This window comes from Protomyctophum parallelum (assembly GCF_964188405.1).
Source record: "Protomyctophum parallelum genome assembly, chromosome: 21".
In the NCBI taxonomy this organism is placed as follows: domain Eukaryota; kingdom Metazoa; phylum Chordata; class Actinopteri; order Myctophiformes; family Myctophidae; genus Protomyctophum; species Protomyctophum parallelum.
In genome coordinates this window covers 37,126,944-37,146,549 of record NC_139713.1, presented here as the reverse complement: position 1 = coordinate 37,146,549, position 19,606 = coordinate 37,126,944, and the positions used below count along the sequence as shown (strand labels likewise).

Sequence of the window (19,606 nt, the reverse complement as noted above, 5' to 3'; positions counted from 1 at the left end):
ATGGGTCACGTATGGGTCATAACAGTTTGAGATGTTTATACACAGGCAACATGTTTGCATGTATATAAACGAGTGTATAATATACTGCAACATAAACCTTTTTAGTCACTCTATGATAATGAACATTGTCTGTGTGCCTTGATCATTATTTGTTTTACTAACCATAGGTGAGGTAACAGCATGTAGTAACTACACTGTAGCTCCATCCAAAATTGGATGTGATTTTGCCCTATCAAAGGTGATTTAAACTGACGAGTAATACATGGTTGTTACTACCAGAGTCCAGTCAAACAGGAATTGGACCAAATATTGTAATGCAGCACTCCTCCAATTATACATTATAATAGGAATTTCTAAACAGTCTCAGCTCTATTTGAGATTACCTGTATCTTCTGTGTTTTGTTTGTTTTTGAACTGTTAAATTCGTACTAGGGTTAATCAATCTATTCACGTCACAGTGAGTAGAACAATTATGCTTCCTTTCCATAGTCCATAGTAAACAAAGATACAGTAGTTTATGTGCATTTATAGGAGTTTTTGTTTTATTCCTTCATTTTTGTGTAGACATGTTTTGTGTTTAACTTGAAGCCCTCTGACTGTAGAGCCACGGCCTATTAAGATTTCTTTCTTTCAAGAAGTCCAGAGTTATACAGTCACCAGAAGAGTTTAGCAGATAAGAAGTTGCCATTTAACCATGTGACGTATATGCTCTGTGTACTCTGTGTTCATCCTCTTACTTTTATTTTTGCCCTCAAAGATCAAGGACTCAACGTCTCGTTTCGTCATGAATTTGAGGACAAGGGGGGATTATGTAGCGTGGCCGGGACAGATATGAACACAGATGGATTTTGTTCATAACCAATGAACACATTACAGGCACGGTACACAAACCCCCCCCCCCCCCCCCCATGTTCTCAGGGACACTGCTTGGCGTGCTGAGAATGAGTTTGGTTCGGCTGAACCAGGACCCCTACGTAATGCGAGTTTTATTGCCCATTGGAATGCAGGATACTGATAGCATCTGCAGGACACAAAGGGGATACCCTCAATATCAGAGTTGGCCTCTCTGATATTCTCCAATGGAAAGCGAACAATTTGAATAAAACTGCTCACGTATTATGCCTTTGAACCACGCATATATATATTTGTATACTATGTATTGGGGTTTCAACAATATATATATATCGTGTTGAATTAATGTGATGTGTGTCTGTAAATAATTATTTTCTGACTTGCCTGACTTCTAATTGACGGCTGTACTGTTTGATATCTCCACATGTATAAATTCATGCTGATTCCAAATATTCAGTCAGATGTGTTAACAGGAGTTCCCTAAGACTGTTTAATGCAGAAGTAGTACTTTGGGCTTTAAGCAGAGGGGCAGTGCCACACATGACAGCTCACACACATCCAGCAGCTCCTTGCATGACAAGGACCACTAGTCTCCGCCTCTTCGATATAAGATGGCTGTCCAAGCAGCCATCTCTCTCTCTTCCGGCTCTCTACCTCTCATCTACTGGCGAAGGAGTAGGGAAGGTAGACACATGTCCCTTCCCCCCCCACAGCTCTCCTTCACTGACCAGGCCCTGGGTCGACTTCTGTCCCCACACCAGAGGAGCCATTCTGGGTAGACTCAGTGCCACAGTGGCCGGTTCCCAGAGACCGTGAGGCAACCCAGAACTGAACTGACTACAGCTCCTCTCTACACGCCTCTCAACACCACAGCGAGGATAAGACACCTCAAGTCTTCTCTACCGCTCAAATCTTCAAGAGGGTCAGCTTAAGCCAAGCGTCACCAAGAACGCACAGCTGATCCCGATGAGGGAAACCGGGGAAGCAAGCTGCCTCTGACGACTACAAAACCACCGCCCAGCTACATCCTTCTGGGCCTGCCATCCGCTGCCCCTAGCCGCCCGGGCGAGCTCAGCAGCACACGGCCCCAGCTACCACATGATGTACAGCCACTAGCCTCCCTGGCTAGCAACATGCAGCTACATCATCCTGGGCCTGCCATCCACTGCTGACGTCTCCTCCACAACACAGGCGAGCATATCTCACATGAAAAAATGGCAACTGAGTGTAGCGTTCAGGGCAGGTTAGATTGTTATTTTGAATGTAGAACTGCTAATTTTGAAACCTCTTTATTATTTCATGTTTCTCTTTCTTTATTTGTTTCATGAGATATCACTATTTACTTTTACCTGACCTTACTATGATCAAAAGGGTTCATTTAAACCTTTGTCAATTTTGGGATTGTTTGTACACATTTTGATTTTTAATAAACTTATATGATTTTCATTAAGAAGTCGTTGTGTATTCTATCTCAATATTTACAGTACAAGTACCGATTGGAATATTTATTGCAAGTCTGTCCAAGAACTCATGTTACATTATACAGTGACGTGAGCAATATAATTATTATATTGTAATGTTTTAATAATTCAAAATTCATAAATTATGAATATTGATATTTGAAATATTACGTCCTGTCAGCTATTACCCCATTGGTGATACTTATTACAATGCGTGGGAAGACGGAACACGCTAAACCTATACAATGTCTTTGTCCCAAACAACCAGCTAAAACTATGACTAAAACGACCTTTTTTTCACTGACAAAAAAACGAAATGGAAAATAAATGAAAACTATAAGCTATTATGACTAGGGCCGGGACTAATTGCGATTAATTTAGATGAATTAACTACAGAAAAATGTATCGCGATTAACTACAGATAAATTAATCGCACCTTTTCTTTCACCGCGGAACGTTTCTCACTGGGCTCTTTTCTATAGTACTGAAAACTGGAAATAATAAAAAGTCACCCCATTTTGTGTTGCCTAGAACTGGAGGTCTGACAAAAAACAGTAACAATATGAAGTAAGTACAGCTTTGTGATGTCACTGAGATGTACTTGTTACTGCTACTAATTGTTTTTTCAGACCTCCAGTTCCAGGCAACACAGAATGGGGTGACTTTTTATTATTATTTCCACAACAGGTATATTAATGACAGTAAAATGTTGAAAATGAGTGGTATCCTGTAGTCACTATTCATTGATTCACTGGGATACCAAAAAACATTAAAAAAAAAGGTTTCTCGCTGTTCTCGGGTTGAATATTGATATGCGATTAAAATGCGATTAATCTAGATTAATTAATCGCAAAGCCTCTGATTAATTAGATTAATTTTTTCAATCGAGTCCCAGATCTAATTATGACTAAAACTAAGACTACATTTCGTCAACAAATAAAAACGCGACTATAGTGGACAAATTCCATGTCATTTTACACTCGGTTGCATGCTGAGAATACAAGCTCACAACGCGGTCGCATTGTAAAATCAATCATTACGACCGCCCGCCAAAATACATTTTAGTTAGGCTAAATCAACTGTAGATTTAGTCGACTAAAACTAGACACAAAAACATTCCAGGTGACTAAAATGTGACTAAAAAACTAAATGACAACTATTCAAGAGACTATACGACTACAACTAAAATCTAAATTTGCTGTGTAAAGCAACACTGCAACAACGGATAACCCTGTCCCAACCCCACCCCACTCCACCCCCCAGCAGGCAGATGTGACCACCCTGTCTGAGAACCCAATTATCTCTGCCATGTGACTGTCAGAGCAAACAACTTATGGCGATAATATACAACACTTACTGTGTAAACGACTTCCACTGGGAGATGCTAACGGAGATGTGGACAAGACAGTAGGATGCAGAGAATGCTTGTTAACCCATTCTGACCTGAGATCAGATTCTAAAAATGTCTATTACATCCTGACAGTTTCATTATTGACCCATTCTGACCTGAGATCAGATTCTAAAAGTGTCTTAGATTTTTCAAAAATAGCAGACCTACAAGCTCGTATCGCGCCACTCGGTGGCGCGATATGAGCTTGTAGATCTGCTATTTTTCAATAGCTAAAGCATAACATGATGCTAATACCAAAATGGGTGCCCGGTCAGAATGGGTTAACCACTTAAGACCATATATCATTTGTTGTATGACGAACTGCGAACATAGCAAATCTTCAAGCTCAAACATTTTGCTTTTGCTTTAACTCAAATCTTTGCTTCTGGCTGGGGGGGGTGGTGGTCCCTGGAACAATGGGGGTCAGCAGGCCACTTACATATCATTATCGGGGTCCTTGACATGGAATAGTTTGAGAACCACTGACATAGAAACAGAAATCTTTGTAGTATCTGGTCTCAGTCCTAAATGGGTTTTAACCACTTAAACCCAAGCATCCGTATTCTGGGAGACACTAATGGTGCGTAAGACGATGCAAAAAAACGCATCACAGCATAATTTGCGGCAGCTTCACGCAGCGTTGCTGCGTCGTATGGCTTCACGTCGCTGCAGGCTTCCATTCAGAATCAGAAGTCTTCATTGCCAGGGCAGCAGAGTACAGTTACAACATTAGGAAAGGTGCAAAAAGTGCAATGAAGTGCAATGAATAGTGAATAAATAATAAGTATAAAGTGCAAGAGAGTTCAAGTTCAAGAGCAGGTCAGTTCAAAGCACAAGTCAGTCCCTCCACTCCTAAGTGCGGGTGGAGGGGGGAGTTCCATTGACAATGAATGGCAGACCGCATCGTTTCATCTGCCCGGGTGAACGCAACAGTATAGCTGGGAAATAGCAGATCGCCGTCGATCGGCTATTTAACCCATTCTGACCTGAGATCAGATTCATACGAGGTTTTCGCCGGACACACACTGGTCTGATGAACCCATTCTGACCTGAGATCAGATTCTAAAAATGTCAGTCGTTCTTCGATTTTTCAAAAAATAGCAGACCTACAAGCTCGTATCGCGCCACTCGGTGGCGCGATATGAGCTTGTAGATCTGCTATTTTTAAATAGCTAAAGCATAACATGATGCTGACACCAAAATGGGTGCCCGGTCAGAATGGGTTAAGTAGATAGTCCAGAAGCTGCTCGTCTAGAACAAGCCGATCGGCTATTTTCACAAATATTTGTTCTAATTTCTTCGATTTTTCTTTTATTTCTTCATGAAATTACGCCAGGAAAAAAAAATCATTGGATTTTGTATGTAATTCATGAAACGTCTTGCCTTTTTTGGGAATGTTTTTTGGGAAAATGTTTTGAAATAACATCCTAACTATAAAAAACCAAATGTGGTGAAACAAAATCCAAGGGGACCCATAACAATGCGTCCCGCGACCCACAAATGGGCCCCGACCCACTGTTTGGGAAACCAGTGGTCTAAATTAGACGACCTGCCGCTCACTCGGTGTCTCTGACCTTTGACCTCAGAGACCCAGCCAGCCACCCGTTCACTACGCGCACACACACACACACACACACACACACACACACACACACAAGGGACAGGATTAGTAGTACACCGTTGTTCCATGCAGGGCCGACCTCCGGCCTCCACAAATCCTATTGGAAATGATTCACATTGTCCTAGATACAGTATTGCTCCCATAGAGCATGTGTGATTCCGTGTGTATGTATCTATTGTGCGTGCGTGCGTGCGTGCGTGCGTGCGTGCGTGCGTGCGTGTGCGTGCGATCTCGAAGTATTATGGAATTTGCACGTTTTCTTTCACTTTGTGCAATTATTCCTCCGTCGTTGGATTGGGGGCTATATAAACGCAGCATGATTCTCACCATTAACCCATTCTGACCTGAGATCAGATTCATACGAGGTTTCCACTGGACACACGCTGGTCTGATGAACCCATTCTGACCTGAGATCAGATTCTAAAAATGTCAGTCGTTCTTTGATTTTTTTCAAAAATAGCAGACCTACAAGCTCGTATCGCGCCACTCGGTGGCGCGATATGAGCTTGTAGATCTGCTATTTTTCAATAGCTAAAGCATAACATGATGCCAACACCAAAATGGGTGCCCGGTCAGAATGGGTTAAGTCTACTATGACCTCTCTGAGGCCTCAGGATGAGTAGTGCAGTGATAGACAATATGGTAGGGTACGGCGTCATACTATTTATTTACACCCCACCCCGCCTCCTCCTGAACTGTACTGTACTGTACTCAGCACTCTGTCTTCTGTCACGTCTATGCCCGGTCTCACATATTTAGGTCAGTGTACAGAGACACACACACACACACACACGCACGCACTCGCGCATGCGCACGCAAACACACACGTGCTGAACAGATCCTACGGCAGGTGGCCCACACCACTAAGCCCCTCTCTAGCAATTATCCTCTGCCGGGATCTTTGTCTCCACAACGACAGGCGCCGTCATGGCGGCACTATATCCCAATCTGACCTGAGATCAGATTCTATAAACGTCTTCTACATCCTGACAGTTTTCTGAAAAAGCTATGTTTCTGTGTCAGTCGTTCTTCGATTTTTTTCAAAAATAGCAGACCTACAAGCTCGTATCGCGCCACTCGGTGGCGCGATATGAGCTTGTAGATCTGCTATTTTTCAATAGCTAAAGCACGACATGATGCTGACACCAAAATGGGTGCCCGTTCAGAATGGGATATACAACAACGCCATGGCTGCAACAAACCACCGCCGCCAATGTGCGACGATGGCCGTTCTTTCATTTAGTTTGTTTGATTGTTTGATAGTTTTAAGGTTGTTTTCATTATATGCAGAGAACGTTCCCCCAAATAGATTTAGTTTCTTTTAAAATAGCACAATTTACGAGCTATTTTGTTTCTTCTTAAGTGGTTAAAAGGGTCTTCCTCAGTGTCTGAGAGATCCTGGTTCCTCTCTCTGTGACATGAGTGAAGACAATGTAACTTTAAACACTTCTCACGTGCTCAAGTTATGGAGAGGTACATTTTCATGTTATCTGTGCAAAATGCATAGGCGGAATCTGGACGAAACACGGCCAGTGGAGTGAAGCCTTTAACCCATTCTGACCTGAGATCAGATTCATACGAGGTTTCCACTGGACACACACTGGTCTGATTAACCCATTCTGACCTGAGATCAGATTCTAGAAATGTCAGTCGCTCTTCGATTTAAAAAAAATAGCAGACCTACAAGCTCGTATCGCGCCACTCGGTGGCGCGATATGAGCTTGTAGATCTGCTATTTTTCAATAGCTAAAGCATAACATGATGCTGACTCCAAAATGGGTGCCCGTTCAGAATGGCTTAATCTGTCCGACAAATGGTCAGAAATCAGTTTGCAGACATCACAGTATGACTTTGCGAGCTGGAGTTCTGAATGAATTATCAGCAAATCTCCTCGTATTCTGCATATTGTGTTCCTTTCACTTCATTTTGATCTCTTTCCAACTTTTATGGTCACGTCTCAAATATTGTCCTATACAATCATCACTCTGCTGACCCTCTGTAATCTGTTCATTCTCTTTCCACTTCAACTAGACGTTTTGAGGCTGTATTGCCAGAAAGGGGAATAAAAGTACACACACACACACACCGTCGGAGAACACAATTTATCTTTGAAGAAGCATCAAATGAAATGACCCTCCTGTTAAAAAAAAGGCGACAGAGGGGGAAAGGAAGGGATATTGCTTTTTCACTTAAAACGTTAATCTTTTGTTGAAGTTTTACCATCACACTGGGGATGTCTATTAATATACACTCTGTGGGACATTATACATAATAATACTGTAACATTTTTACTTGGAGCCCGACCAATCAATCAGGCCTAGCAACGATATATAGTTGTATATCGGTTGTGTTTCTCTTTACAAAACATAATGCATATAGAAATATGCTTGTATAGTCATTTAGAAATTCTTCTATTTGCGTTTTGTTTATTATTTTATTTATAATTAATACATTTCAAATTAAGTACTGTTCAGACGTAATTTTACACATCATTTATTTAACAATAAAGTTTATAGTTAAATATATAAATTATCCTGCTGCCATTACAATTTACAATTTACAATTTAGGCATTTAGCAGACACTCTTAATCCAGAGCGACTTACATTAAGCATTACATAACACCGGCCAATATACAGTATCGATAGGTCAGTATTTAGGTCATTACACACTGGCGAATTAGCAACGCGATATATTCGTACGAATAATTCGCATTTAAAAAAAAACAATTGAAGTCCATGCAAGCTTCCACATCAGTGGCGAATGTGCGAAAATGCGACCGTTTTCGCTTTTATTTGTTCGCTCTGGTGTCGTATTTTGCAGAGATTCGCAGGCGAACTGCAACATGCAATATTTCGCATTTTCAGATCGCTTATTCGCATCGCGTCGCTAATTCGCCAGTGTGTAATGACCTTTATTATAAAAAAAATAAAATCTTGTAGATCTGCTATTTTTCAACAGCTAAAGTTTACAATAATGGTTAAAGTGGTTAATAGCTTGGACACATACAGTACAGAGCTCATAGCACGCCACCGAGTGGCGCGCTACGAGCTTGTAGGTCTGCTATTTTTGAAAAAAATCGAAGAACGACTGACATTTTTAGAATCTGATCTCAGGTCAGAATGGGTTAATCAGACCAGTGGCAGTGTGTGTCCAGTGGAAACCTCGTATGAATCTGATCTCAGGTCAGAATGGGTTAATCAGACCAGTGTGTGTCCAGTGGAAACCTCGTATGAATCTGATCTCAGGTCAGAAGTGGTTAAACGCTAAAGCGACACAGATGGCGATCCCGTCCTAAATGGGATGATGCTGCAACGGCAGAGTGGAAAACTCCTGCTAAATGAGCCCCCCTCCCTTTAAACCATTCTGACCTGAGATCAGATTCATACGAGGTTTCCACTGGACACACACTGGGTCTGATTAGCCCATTCTGACCTGAGATCAGATTCTAAAAATGTCACAGTCGTTCTTCGATTTTTCAAAAATAGCAGACCTACAAGCTCGTAGCGCGCCACCGAGTGGCGCGCTACGAGCTTGTAGGTCTGCTATTTTTGAAAAAAATCGAAGAACGACTGACATTTTTAGAATCTGATCTCAGGTCAGAATGGGTTAATCAGACCAGTGGCAGTGTGTGTCCAGTGGAAACCTCGTATGAATCTGATCTCAGGTCAGAATGGGTTAATCAGACCAGTGTGTGTCCAGTGGAAACCTCGTATGAATCTGATCTCAGGTCAGAAGTGGTTAAACGCTAAAGCGACACAGATGGCGATCCCGTCCTAAATGGGATGATGCTGCAACGGCAGAGTGGAAAACTCCTGCTAAATGAGCCCCCCTCCCTTTAAACCATTCTGACCTGAGATCAGATTCATACGAGGTTTCCACTGGACACACACTGGGTCTGATTAACCCATTCTGACCTGAGATCAGATTCTAAAAATGTCACAGTCGTTCTTCGATTTTTCAAAAATAGCAGACCTACAAGCTCGTAGCGCGCCACTCGGTGGCGCGCTACGAGCTTGTAGATCTGCTATTTTTCAATAGCTAAAGCATGACATGATGCTGCTAACACCAAAATTGGTTCCCGTTCAGAATGGGTTAACATCCTTTTATATACAGTATTTGACCACATGGCAGTACTGTGAAGTGACGATCAATTGACTATTCCACATCATCAGACCTAAAAATGCTTTAGAAGTATAGATAGAACTGTATGTGTCCAAGTCTTTGTACATATATTGTACTGTGTGTACATGCACACGCACGCACGCACACGCCTTCACAATACTGTGTCTGAAAGTCTGTTGAAAAGCACGCTAGCGTACAGTACAGTGTTGATTTTGTCGACTAAAACTATATGGCTTATGATATCTTATGATATTTGGTCGGCTAAAATGTTGCTGTCAAAATCAACACTGGTACAGTATATTATGTAATGCATATCTACTGCTACAGGACGGACAGTACAGAAGGATCTGGACGATGCTCAGATTACCAGTAAGGGCATGACACATTATACTGTATACAGTATACTGTATACAGTATGTGGCGCTACTGTAGGGAGCGACATACATTGATGTTATTATTATAGCACACCAAACGGCTTCGAAATGTATGCACACAGTCACACTCTCACGTACTCTCTCTCTCTCTCACTGTCTCCCACAGATGCTCGTATAATTATGGACAAGTATAGTTCTACATCTCGTACTGTACAGTATGTGTACACTCATGCATACAGTATGCACGCACGCACACAGTCCACTTAAATCGTACTGTGTACTTTGTTGAGTGGGGTCCCCCAGGGTTCAATACTATCCCATTCTGAACGGGCACCCATTTTGGTGTTGGCATCATGTTATGCTTTAGCTATTGAAAAATAGCAGATCTACAAGCTCATATCGCGCCACCGAGTGGCGCGATACGAGCTTGTAGGTCTGCTATTTTTGAAAAATCGAAGAACGACTGACATTTTTTGAATCTGATCTCAGGTCAGAATGGGTTCATCAGACCAGTGTGTGTCCAGTGGAAAACCTCGTATGAATCTGATCTCAGGTCAGAATGGGCTATAGTAACTATGCCCCTTACTCCAAAACATCGGTCAAGCGGGGGTGCAAGTGATGCTACAAGAGACAGGTGAGGCCCACACACACACACCATACCGACCCTGACGAGTGAGTCCTGAAATGTTTCAGCCAAGTGCCAAGCCGCAGGTCTGCTGTATATCATATGAATCAACGAGCGATGAATCAGTTTGGGGTTTGATTTGGCTGTGACGCTATAGTTTACCCAGGGGGCAAACCACCCTTTTTTTAGGAAACCTGCATTTGCCATGACCTCAAAGGTTGTCCACCAGAAATAGTATCTATGACCCCGTAGGATCACAACCTATATGGACAACCCGGTCAATTTTTTGCTGGAAGTCCAATATGGCCGCCGCAATATTGGCCCCTATTAGTTATAATTGGGGTTGAATAGGGCAAAATTTTTAACTAAAACCAAAATCCACGAAACTTCTCAGGTTGATCAATGATATAAATATGAACATATTTTGTATTGAAGGTTTCCATGAAATTCAATATGGCCGCCACAATATGGCCGCCACAATATTAGCACCCAGAAAATAGGTTTGGCTCTAACTTCTGAACCAGATGAGCTAGAAACGCAAAATCAGTGTCTATTTCATGTTTTCTGACCATGAGAGACTCAATGGAATACCTATTTTTATTATTGGGTGTGTCTGGACCATAGAGTTATATATCTATAGAGAAGACACCCGAGTTCTCCTCCCATCCACTTGCATTAAGTTGCTCAAAAGCGCATGAGGCGGATTCACTCCTCCTTCCTGGTAGGAACAGAGTGCATTCTGGGATTGATTGGTTACAAACACATGAACGCGCTGCCGTTGACTATCATTGTGCCGTTTGTGCGCGTTCACGTATGAAACATTCGTTCACGTGTCATGGCCCCAATCACATGAACGTGCGCAATGATAGTCAACGGAGCAGCGCTGGCTCGAGCTGCACTACCAAATCCGGCCACTATGTCCATTTCGCCTCAGGGTTTCCTCTGGGTGCCTTCTCTAGAAATATATACTCTAAGGTCTGGACCCTTATTGTGCATATTTACAAGATGGTGGCTACCCGAAATAGTGCTTTACCATGATTTCTACCATGATTGTTGACTGTTTTGAATATCGTCACCTTATTAAACTAATTGCCTAAGTCATTTTTGGCCAAATTGCTTTTTTGGCCTAAATCACCACCTGGTGATGCTGGCCACCTCTGGTAAAATCACCTGAGCCCTAATGTAAAAGGCCTTCCTGTTACACCCTATTAAAACAATGGCCTATGTCAAGAGGGAGACTTAGGCCATATTATTTTGCCTAAGTCATAATAAAATGTGAAATGTGACATTTTAACACACCTTTCAAAATGGGAGTGAATGGGAGGTACTGTTACTATGGGACTGATAGAATGGGAGTGAATGGGACTGAATGGGACTGAAAGGGAGGTACTGTTACTATGGGATTGATACTATGGGAGTGCATGGGAGGTACTGTTACTATGGGACTGATAATATGGGAGTGAATGGGAGTGAAAGGGAGGTACTGTTACTATGGGTAACAGTACCCGGCCAGGAGACAACCCACAGAGCATAGTCCCTCCATGTGCCAGAAGTGTACCTCCCAGCCTTGGCAGAGTAGTTCTGGAGTAGTTCCAACAGATTGTGTGCCCCTGGTTTTTCCCTAGTGGGACTGATTGAGGGTAGCTACTGGGACGTAAGTCGGGACTTGATCACTCCCGGCTGGGTCGCCTAAGTGATGGGTATGATGTTGAGAGATCCGAAACACCGTTGACCTCAGGATACATCACTGAGGATACGTCCCAGGTGCATCCATGCGATGTTTTTTAGTTATAGTTCTTCTATTTATATAGTGACTCATAGGAATAGACTACAGTATGTGACAACCAGGTATAGTCTGGTGACACCGGAGAGACGGGTGACAGCCGGAATGTAGACGGCACCCGGGTGAGCAGTATGGGTTAGCGCCCCAGCCTGTGTCCTCTGTGAGGATGAAGTCCAACAACCCTCGGTGAGGCCTTTAGGAGGGCCATGCAAGCAGCAAGCGGAACCGCAGCACCATGACCCTGCGGAACCATTGCCCAATGCCCACCACTCCTGAATGAACTGTCTGGTGCTGGGACTCTGGTGCAACGCACAGGTCCTCGCTCTACTCCTGGTGAGAGCAGGAGTGGACCTGGTGAGACGTAGGAGGGGCCCGACCAGGAGACAACCCACAGAGCCTAGTCCCTCCATGTGCCAGAAGTGTACCTCCCAGCCCTGGCAGAGTAGTTCTGGAGTAGTTCCAACGGATTGTGTGCCGCTGGTTTTTCCCTAGTGGGACTGATTGAGGGTAGCTACTGGGACGTAAGTCGGGACTTGATCAACCCCGGCTGGGTCGCTTGAGTGAGGGGTATGATGTTGAGAGACCCGAAACCCCGTTGACCTCAGGATACATCACTGAGGATACGTCACTCCCATTCACTCCCATTCAGAGTGAATGGGACTGAATGGGAGTGAGGGAGTGAATGGGAGGTACTGTTACTATGGGACTGTCACTCCCATTCAATCCCATAGTATCAGTCCCATAGTAAAGTAATCTCTAAGATACATTGTTTTGGTCTCTGATTTTATCTGAAATCATTCCTACAACTCTACATAGGATCTGAGGGGAAATGACAATATGCAAGGTCAAAGATATATGTCCCTTCTGTGTCATAAATCTTAGCCAATGGATTAATATTGCTTGTGTTTGCTAAAACAGTCAACAATCATGGTAGAAATCATGGTAAAGCACTATTTCGGGTAGCCACCATCTTGTAAATATGCACAATAAGGGTCCAGACACACCCAATAATGAAAATAGGTATTCCATTGAGTCTCTCATGGTCAGAAAACATGAAATAGACACCGAGTTTGCGTTTCTAGCTCATCTGGTTCAGAAGTTAGAGCCAAACCTATTTTCTGGGTGCCAATATTGTGGCGGCCATATTGTGGAGTTTCGCTGAGAAGTTTCGTGGATTTTGGTTTTGGTTTAAAATTTTGCCCTATTCACCCCCCATTATAACTAATAGGGGCCAATATTGCGGCGGCCATATTGGACTTCCAGCAAAAAATTGACCAGGTTGTCCATATAGGTTGTGATCCTACGGGGTCATAGATACTATTTCTGGTGGACAACCTTTGAGGTCATGGCAAATGCAGGTCAACCCCCTTTGCCCCCTGGGTAGTTTGTAATATTGTCCATGCAATGCATGCCAGGCCCTCAGAGCCTGAGGTGACAGCTGTCATCCAGCTGTCACGTGAGTTCACCTGAGGCTGTAGTAGTGTTGTGGCCGCAATCCTACTTAGTATCACCTCGGTTCCATGGATAAGTCTCACTTACAACTGTCCTACTGTTCATGCCTTGTCTTAAAGCTCCCTACCCACGAAGAAAGCAAGCTATGATATCATTGCTTCCCCCCCCCCGCCGTTCCCACACTGACGCACACTGGCAAATCCCGAGTGTTCATTTAACTCTCAGAGTTACAAATGGGCAGGTGCACGTGCACACATAATGTAGACATCAAAGGGGGCTTTGGCCGCTGCCCTTTTACCCGTCTGTAAAACAACGAGACCACGAAAGCAGCATTTACTTATGGTGAAAGAAATGCAAATGCCACTCCTTTCCATGCCATGCCGGAATTAAGGCAGCATTTGGGAGAATTGCTTTTTTCCATAGTCTCCTGAACTTGAACATGCAGCATTTTGCGTTGAGCTAATTTGTTTCGAAATCCCGAAATTAGCTGATCAACAAGCTCTCAATGCGTCGCAGCATGATGGGTTGTGAGCTTGTATAGATCATGCTATTTTCACAATTTTTGTCCAAAAGTGCCCCTGCCTACTATAACACTCTCTGCACGTCCCTGCAAAATGTATATATTAGCACTGAGCTTTTTTCGCTATACTCTGTGTACACTGTAGCTCTTTCTCCTGCTCACATTTTCTCTGCACTCTCTTCGTTAATTATGCCCTGCGCTCCCTTCCCTATGCTCACGCTGTGCCCAAATTCACCTCCAAGGGTGTGTTATTATTAGGATACTGGATACCTGCATGGCTAGCTTTCACCTCCAGGGAGGTGCATGGATGGGCCACCACTGAGGCGCGGATGGCCCTTGATGTCCGTTGCCTAGGCTATGGCCCCGCTACTGGGGGAAGGCAGGCTGGGCAAAGCCTGGCAGGGCCGGGGCAGGGCAAGGCAGGTCAGTATAGGCGGCATGAACACAGGCCCAGTCTGGGAAGCATGCACTCATCCACTGATTCACAGCTACCAGCTGCCATCTTTCTCTCCTTCCAGCAAGCTCCTCTTCCGCTGCTGCGCGGCTCTCTCTCTCTCTCTCTATCTCTCTCTCTCTCTCTCTCTGTCTCTATCTCTCCTCTCTCCCTCTCCTCTTTCCCTCTCCTCTCTCTCCTCTCTCATGTCTATTTTTAGAGCTGGCTGATTTCTACCGTCTAAACTGGGCAGATCTGTTGTGGAGCGGGAGGATGTGATTTTTGTCTTACTTTATGCATTTTTGGTACACATACAGTACCGTGTGTTACTGTTAACACATGGCACTCTTCCATGTGAATGTCGCATTTTTTCTCCATACGGTGCATTTCTGCACATGTATACTGTACACCTGCCTGCAGCCAATATCCACAGGACTACTCCTTAACCTCGACCCGAGGGAGTTGGTGATTGAAGGTTTTGGTTCAAAACCAAAAACAACTGACACGAACAGCAATAGACCAAGGTCTTTTTGAATGCGGCATTCTCGTATACAGACTGTGTGCGCGTGCGTGCGTGCGTGCGTGCGTGCGTGCGTGCGTGCGCATACTACTAAGCAACACTGGTCTGATTTCATCTTTCTGCTTAGCTAAGCTGGGATCCTCCTCACCTCTCCCTCATCATTAGCCACCCCTGTCCGCAACAAACACGCATGCATGCACGCACGCACGCACACGCCCGCACACTCTTTCATTCTCCATCTCCCCCAGAGCTTGCTGGGACCATGTAGCTGCACTTCAGAGAAGCTGCACTAACCAGCTACTGAGGCTCCTCCTAATACAGAGCAACTAGCAACAGTATAGCGTATAGTCCTCAAAGTGGAGCGTATGGGTGCTGAAATAAGCCAACATGCTGACCTGTTTGGCGGAAGAGAAGGACTGCTGCATGCATTCCCCAGGAACAAGAGAGATAAATAGAAAATACACAGTTGATCCCTGAGGGGACAGAGGGACCAACCTAACTCATTAGGACCCGAGAACAGGTTCTATAAAATGCCTTGTGAAATCGTGATAGTTTTCTGAAAATCCTCATGTTTCTATACCAGTGGTTCTCAAACTATATTTCTTGTCAAGGAGCCCCAAATATGTATTTGGCTGGCGACCCCCATGTCAAACTATTTTGTTCCAGGAACCTCCCAGAAGCAAAGAATATACTGTACATTCAAAGATTTGCATTTGCGTTTTTTTTCCAAAATAGCAGATCTACAAGCTCGGCCGTGCTATGAGCTTGTAGATCTGCTATTTTTCAACAGCTAAAAGTATAAGATAATGGTTAAAGTGGTTAGCTAAAGCGACACATTCATATGCGTTCCCGGCCTCAATGGGCTAAACCAACGCAAAGCAGGGAAAGCCGTGTTTTCGACATCAAAAACGTCAAAATGTCGAATCTGCCCAGCGTTTTCTTAGGAACCTACTGTAGCAGAACAGTTATTGGGGCGAGAGAAGGGGGAAGATATTCAGCACCTTCTGCAGTGTGTCTCAAGACTTATTAACCCATTCTGACCGGGCACCCATTTTGGTGTTGGCATCATGTTATGCTTTAGCTATTGAAAAATAGCAGATCTACAAGCTCATATCGCGCCACCGAGTGGCGCGATACGAGCTTGTAGGTCTGCTATTTTTGAAAAATCTAAGACACTTTTAGAATCTGATCTCAGGTCAGAATGGGTTAATAATTAAACTGTCAGGATGTAATAGACATTTTTAGAATCTGATCTCAGGTCAGAATGGGTTAAGGATGAGCAGCTCTGCGCATTGGGTAATGCAGTCTTTTTTCGGTGCCCTGCACTTTCCCTTGACTTGTGGGATTGCTGAATGAGTGAATGTAAATGTACGCCCAATTAGATACGAAAACCGGCTTTTCTGTAAAGCTGCCAGATCCGGCAGGTGAGAGGAGGAGGGGAAATAAATGCTGCTTTTCAGAAAATAAATGTATATTGTATACCAAATAACCTCAACTGATATTGAGTTAGAGAGGGTCCAGGATAGAAGAGAAAGGGAGGAAGAGATACAGTGCGTGGCTAAATTCTACAGTATTTACAAGGGAATTTAATATTACACCAAATAATTGTTATAATGATTTGACTCCCTACAGAACATTGTTGTAATATTTGATTAAAAAAAAGAAATAATAGTAATAATAATTGCACTAAGGATTGTTGTGTAGCTCCAAATAGAATGATATAAAGGGTTAGGTTTTAGTTATTTTTTTGTATATAGCCTATTAGAATCCGAAGATAATAATTATACCGGTAATTGTGCAATTATCTACTCACAAAGCTATTCAACTAATATTATACTTATTATACGGATGAAAGGGGAGAAACGTAACTGTTCTCAATGGTGTGGTTCTTGACTCGTGAAATATGAAATCCCAATTGAACCCATACTTTCTGATTCTGTGATCTCCCCGAGCAGCAAAGCAGCATGACTCAAATCTATTAATGACCTGCGGTCTCACAACAATCTCACCAGCCGTTCCAGCTGGTCCACACGTTTCCTGGTTCAATCCCCACACAACCTTGGGTGCGCGTGAAGTGAACCGGAACAAAAAAATACTGTAATGATCCTGATCCCGATGTGGAAGTGCTGACTAAGCTAAGACCACCGTTGTTTCCTCGTCCACCCTCTCTCTCTCTCTCTCTCTCCACCATAGGAGAACATTCTGGGAGCCTATACGGACATGGCGTCGCTGGCAAAGCCCTTGCAAGGAAAGCCCATTAAGGACCCCATCAATATTTCATCATTGCTTGCTCAGAAACATAGTTGTAGAACTTTCCAGGCCAGCGCCATTAGAGGGCAGACGTCAATATGTTATGGCAGCAAGTGTCTCTCCTCACTTCTCCCTCTCTGCCTCCCTCCATCCATCCTTCTCTCCTCTAAAGAGTCATTAGTCATTGGAGAGGCTTTCTCAAGACGTCAGTGGTTTCCGCTACTTCTTGCATTAAACAAATCATTAACCATTAGGTATCCAAGGAGCACAATATCCGCTCCTCCTGATGTCAAATGACTCCTGCCACTTTTATTAGTCTCAATGAGAAGAAGGATGGGAGGCATCTCTCCGCGTATACCACTGTGTATATAATGTACAGTCTCTCTCTGCTTGCGTGCGCGTGTGTGCGCGCATGCGTGCGTGCATGCATGCATACAAACATGTGTACAAACAGGAGTTTGTAAATATTATTCACAGATAAACATACATGTATGCAGTAACTGCGAATACATACTGACACGTTAACAGTCTTTCCTCACACACCTCAGCACCACAGCTCCAACAACTACCAGACACTTTCATTACTTGGATAAAACAAACAAGCCATTAAGAATACAAACTATACACCCAGAGCTACAGACTATCAAACATTATCAGCCTGGTTGTGTCACTCCTCTAGACTATAGCACCCTCCAGTAAAAAAAAAAGAAAAAGAAAAAAACTTTGGGAAAAGGAGCATTAAGAGATCTTTAATCGCAGACCTTTTTTAAATTACAGTGATGTTATAGTCCCTCTTACTTAAACCTATATTACCCAAAATGGTAACTATATAGCCTATGGGCGTATGCGTTAAATCGTGCATAGAAAGATCAGATACTGTGCAGTTCTCCACCCTTTTGCCCTCTATCCATTTTGCCCTTTATCAGATGTAATTTGAAATCCTCTAGAAAAGCCAATCAAACCGGATGATGAGTCTGCCAATTCCATACCAGTGTATTAACCCATTCTGAACGGGCACCCATTTTGGTGTCGGCATCATGTTGTGCTTTAGCTATTTAAAAATAGCAGATCTACAAGCTCATATCGCGCCACCGAGTGGCGCGATACGAGCTTGTAGGTCTGCTATTTTTGAAAAATCGAAGAGCGACTGACATTTTTAGAATCTGATCTCAGGTCAGAATGGGTTCATCAGACCAGTGTGTGTCCGGCGGAAACCTCGTATGAATCTGATCTCAGGTCAGAATGGGATAAACAACACCTCCGGACCTCTCCCAGGGGGGGGTCCAGCCATGCCAAGTCATTTCACCATGCGGTGTGGTGAGGTCCCTGTTTGGCGACCATGAAACTATAAGCAGTGAGAACCTCTCTATGAGGTAATGTTGTTCTTATCCATATAGGCAACATGATAAACTTCATCATGTTGTATAATAAAAGCCTAATATGGATCGTTCATACTCACTGTCACATTTAAGGTCATGTGTGATTTCTGATGATGATATTAAAATAACAACAGCAACAATAAGAATAAGAAGAATAAGAAGAATGCAATGAATGGCACTTTATTATATAGTTAAGTAAAGTTGATAGCCTTACAAGGCCTAATATTATATATATTATATTATATAGGCCGGCCCTACACCACATATAGCCTATGCTATGAATGAACTTTCTCAAAATCAGTTCTGCAGTGAAATGGAGTGTGTAAAATTGCTCACCAGCGTGCAGAACCTCTCGGGAGGGTCTCCGCAGGTGATCCCCGGCGGGTCCACTTTGATCCGCATGTAGTCTTTCATGGACGCGGCTTTCGGCTGACAGGCGTAGTGCTCCCAGACCGAGCCCTCGTCCGTGCTCACCAGGGACTTGCACAGCTCGTACTGGCCTAGCGTGAGCCGGGCCACGCAGTGCAGCAGCAGCAGCAGCACCGCCTGAAGGAGCATGGCCGCCGGCGGACGAGCAGTGGACGGAGCTGGGGGGTCCGGCGTCGGGCGGCGGTGAGGTGGAGGGGGCCACGGTACTCAGAAGTGAGGCGAAGCGCATGGGCCGCGTGTGGTGATCATAAGGATTGTAACTTCAACATGCTGGTGGATTGCTTCCGCTCCAGTGAACGTATTATAGAGTAGCAGGTAACCTAGCTATACCTAGACCCTAAAGCTCCCTATAAATATTAACAATAATAATACAAAATACCTATCTATCAAAATGT

The 19,606-nt window shown here is 43.7% G+C and overlaps 1 protein-coding gene across 1 annotated transcript in view; it reads right to left on the bottom strand.

Moving 5' to 3' along the window:
* ntng2b (netrin g2b) overlaps positions 1 to 19,340 on the bottom strand; it is a gene marked incomplete at both ends in the record, with an annotated part of 96,226 nt that extends 76,886 nt beyond the window's left edge. Inside the window, one exon of the mRNA XM_083793406.1 lies at positions 19,119 to 19,340. Within this exon, the coding sequence (XP_083649532.1) occupies positions 19,119 to 19,340 (222 nt within the window). The remainder of the gene's footprint in view (positions 1 to 19,118) is intronic.
* Between the last annotated feature and the right edge of the window lie 266 nt (positions 19,341 to 19,606).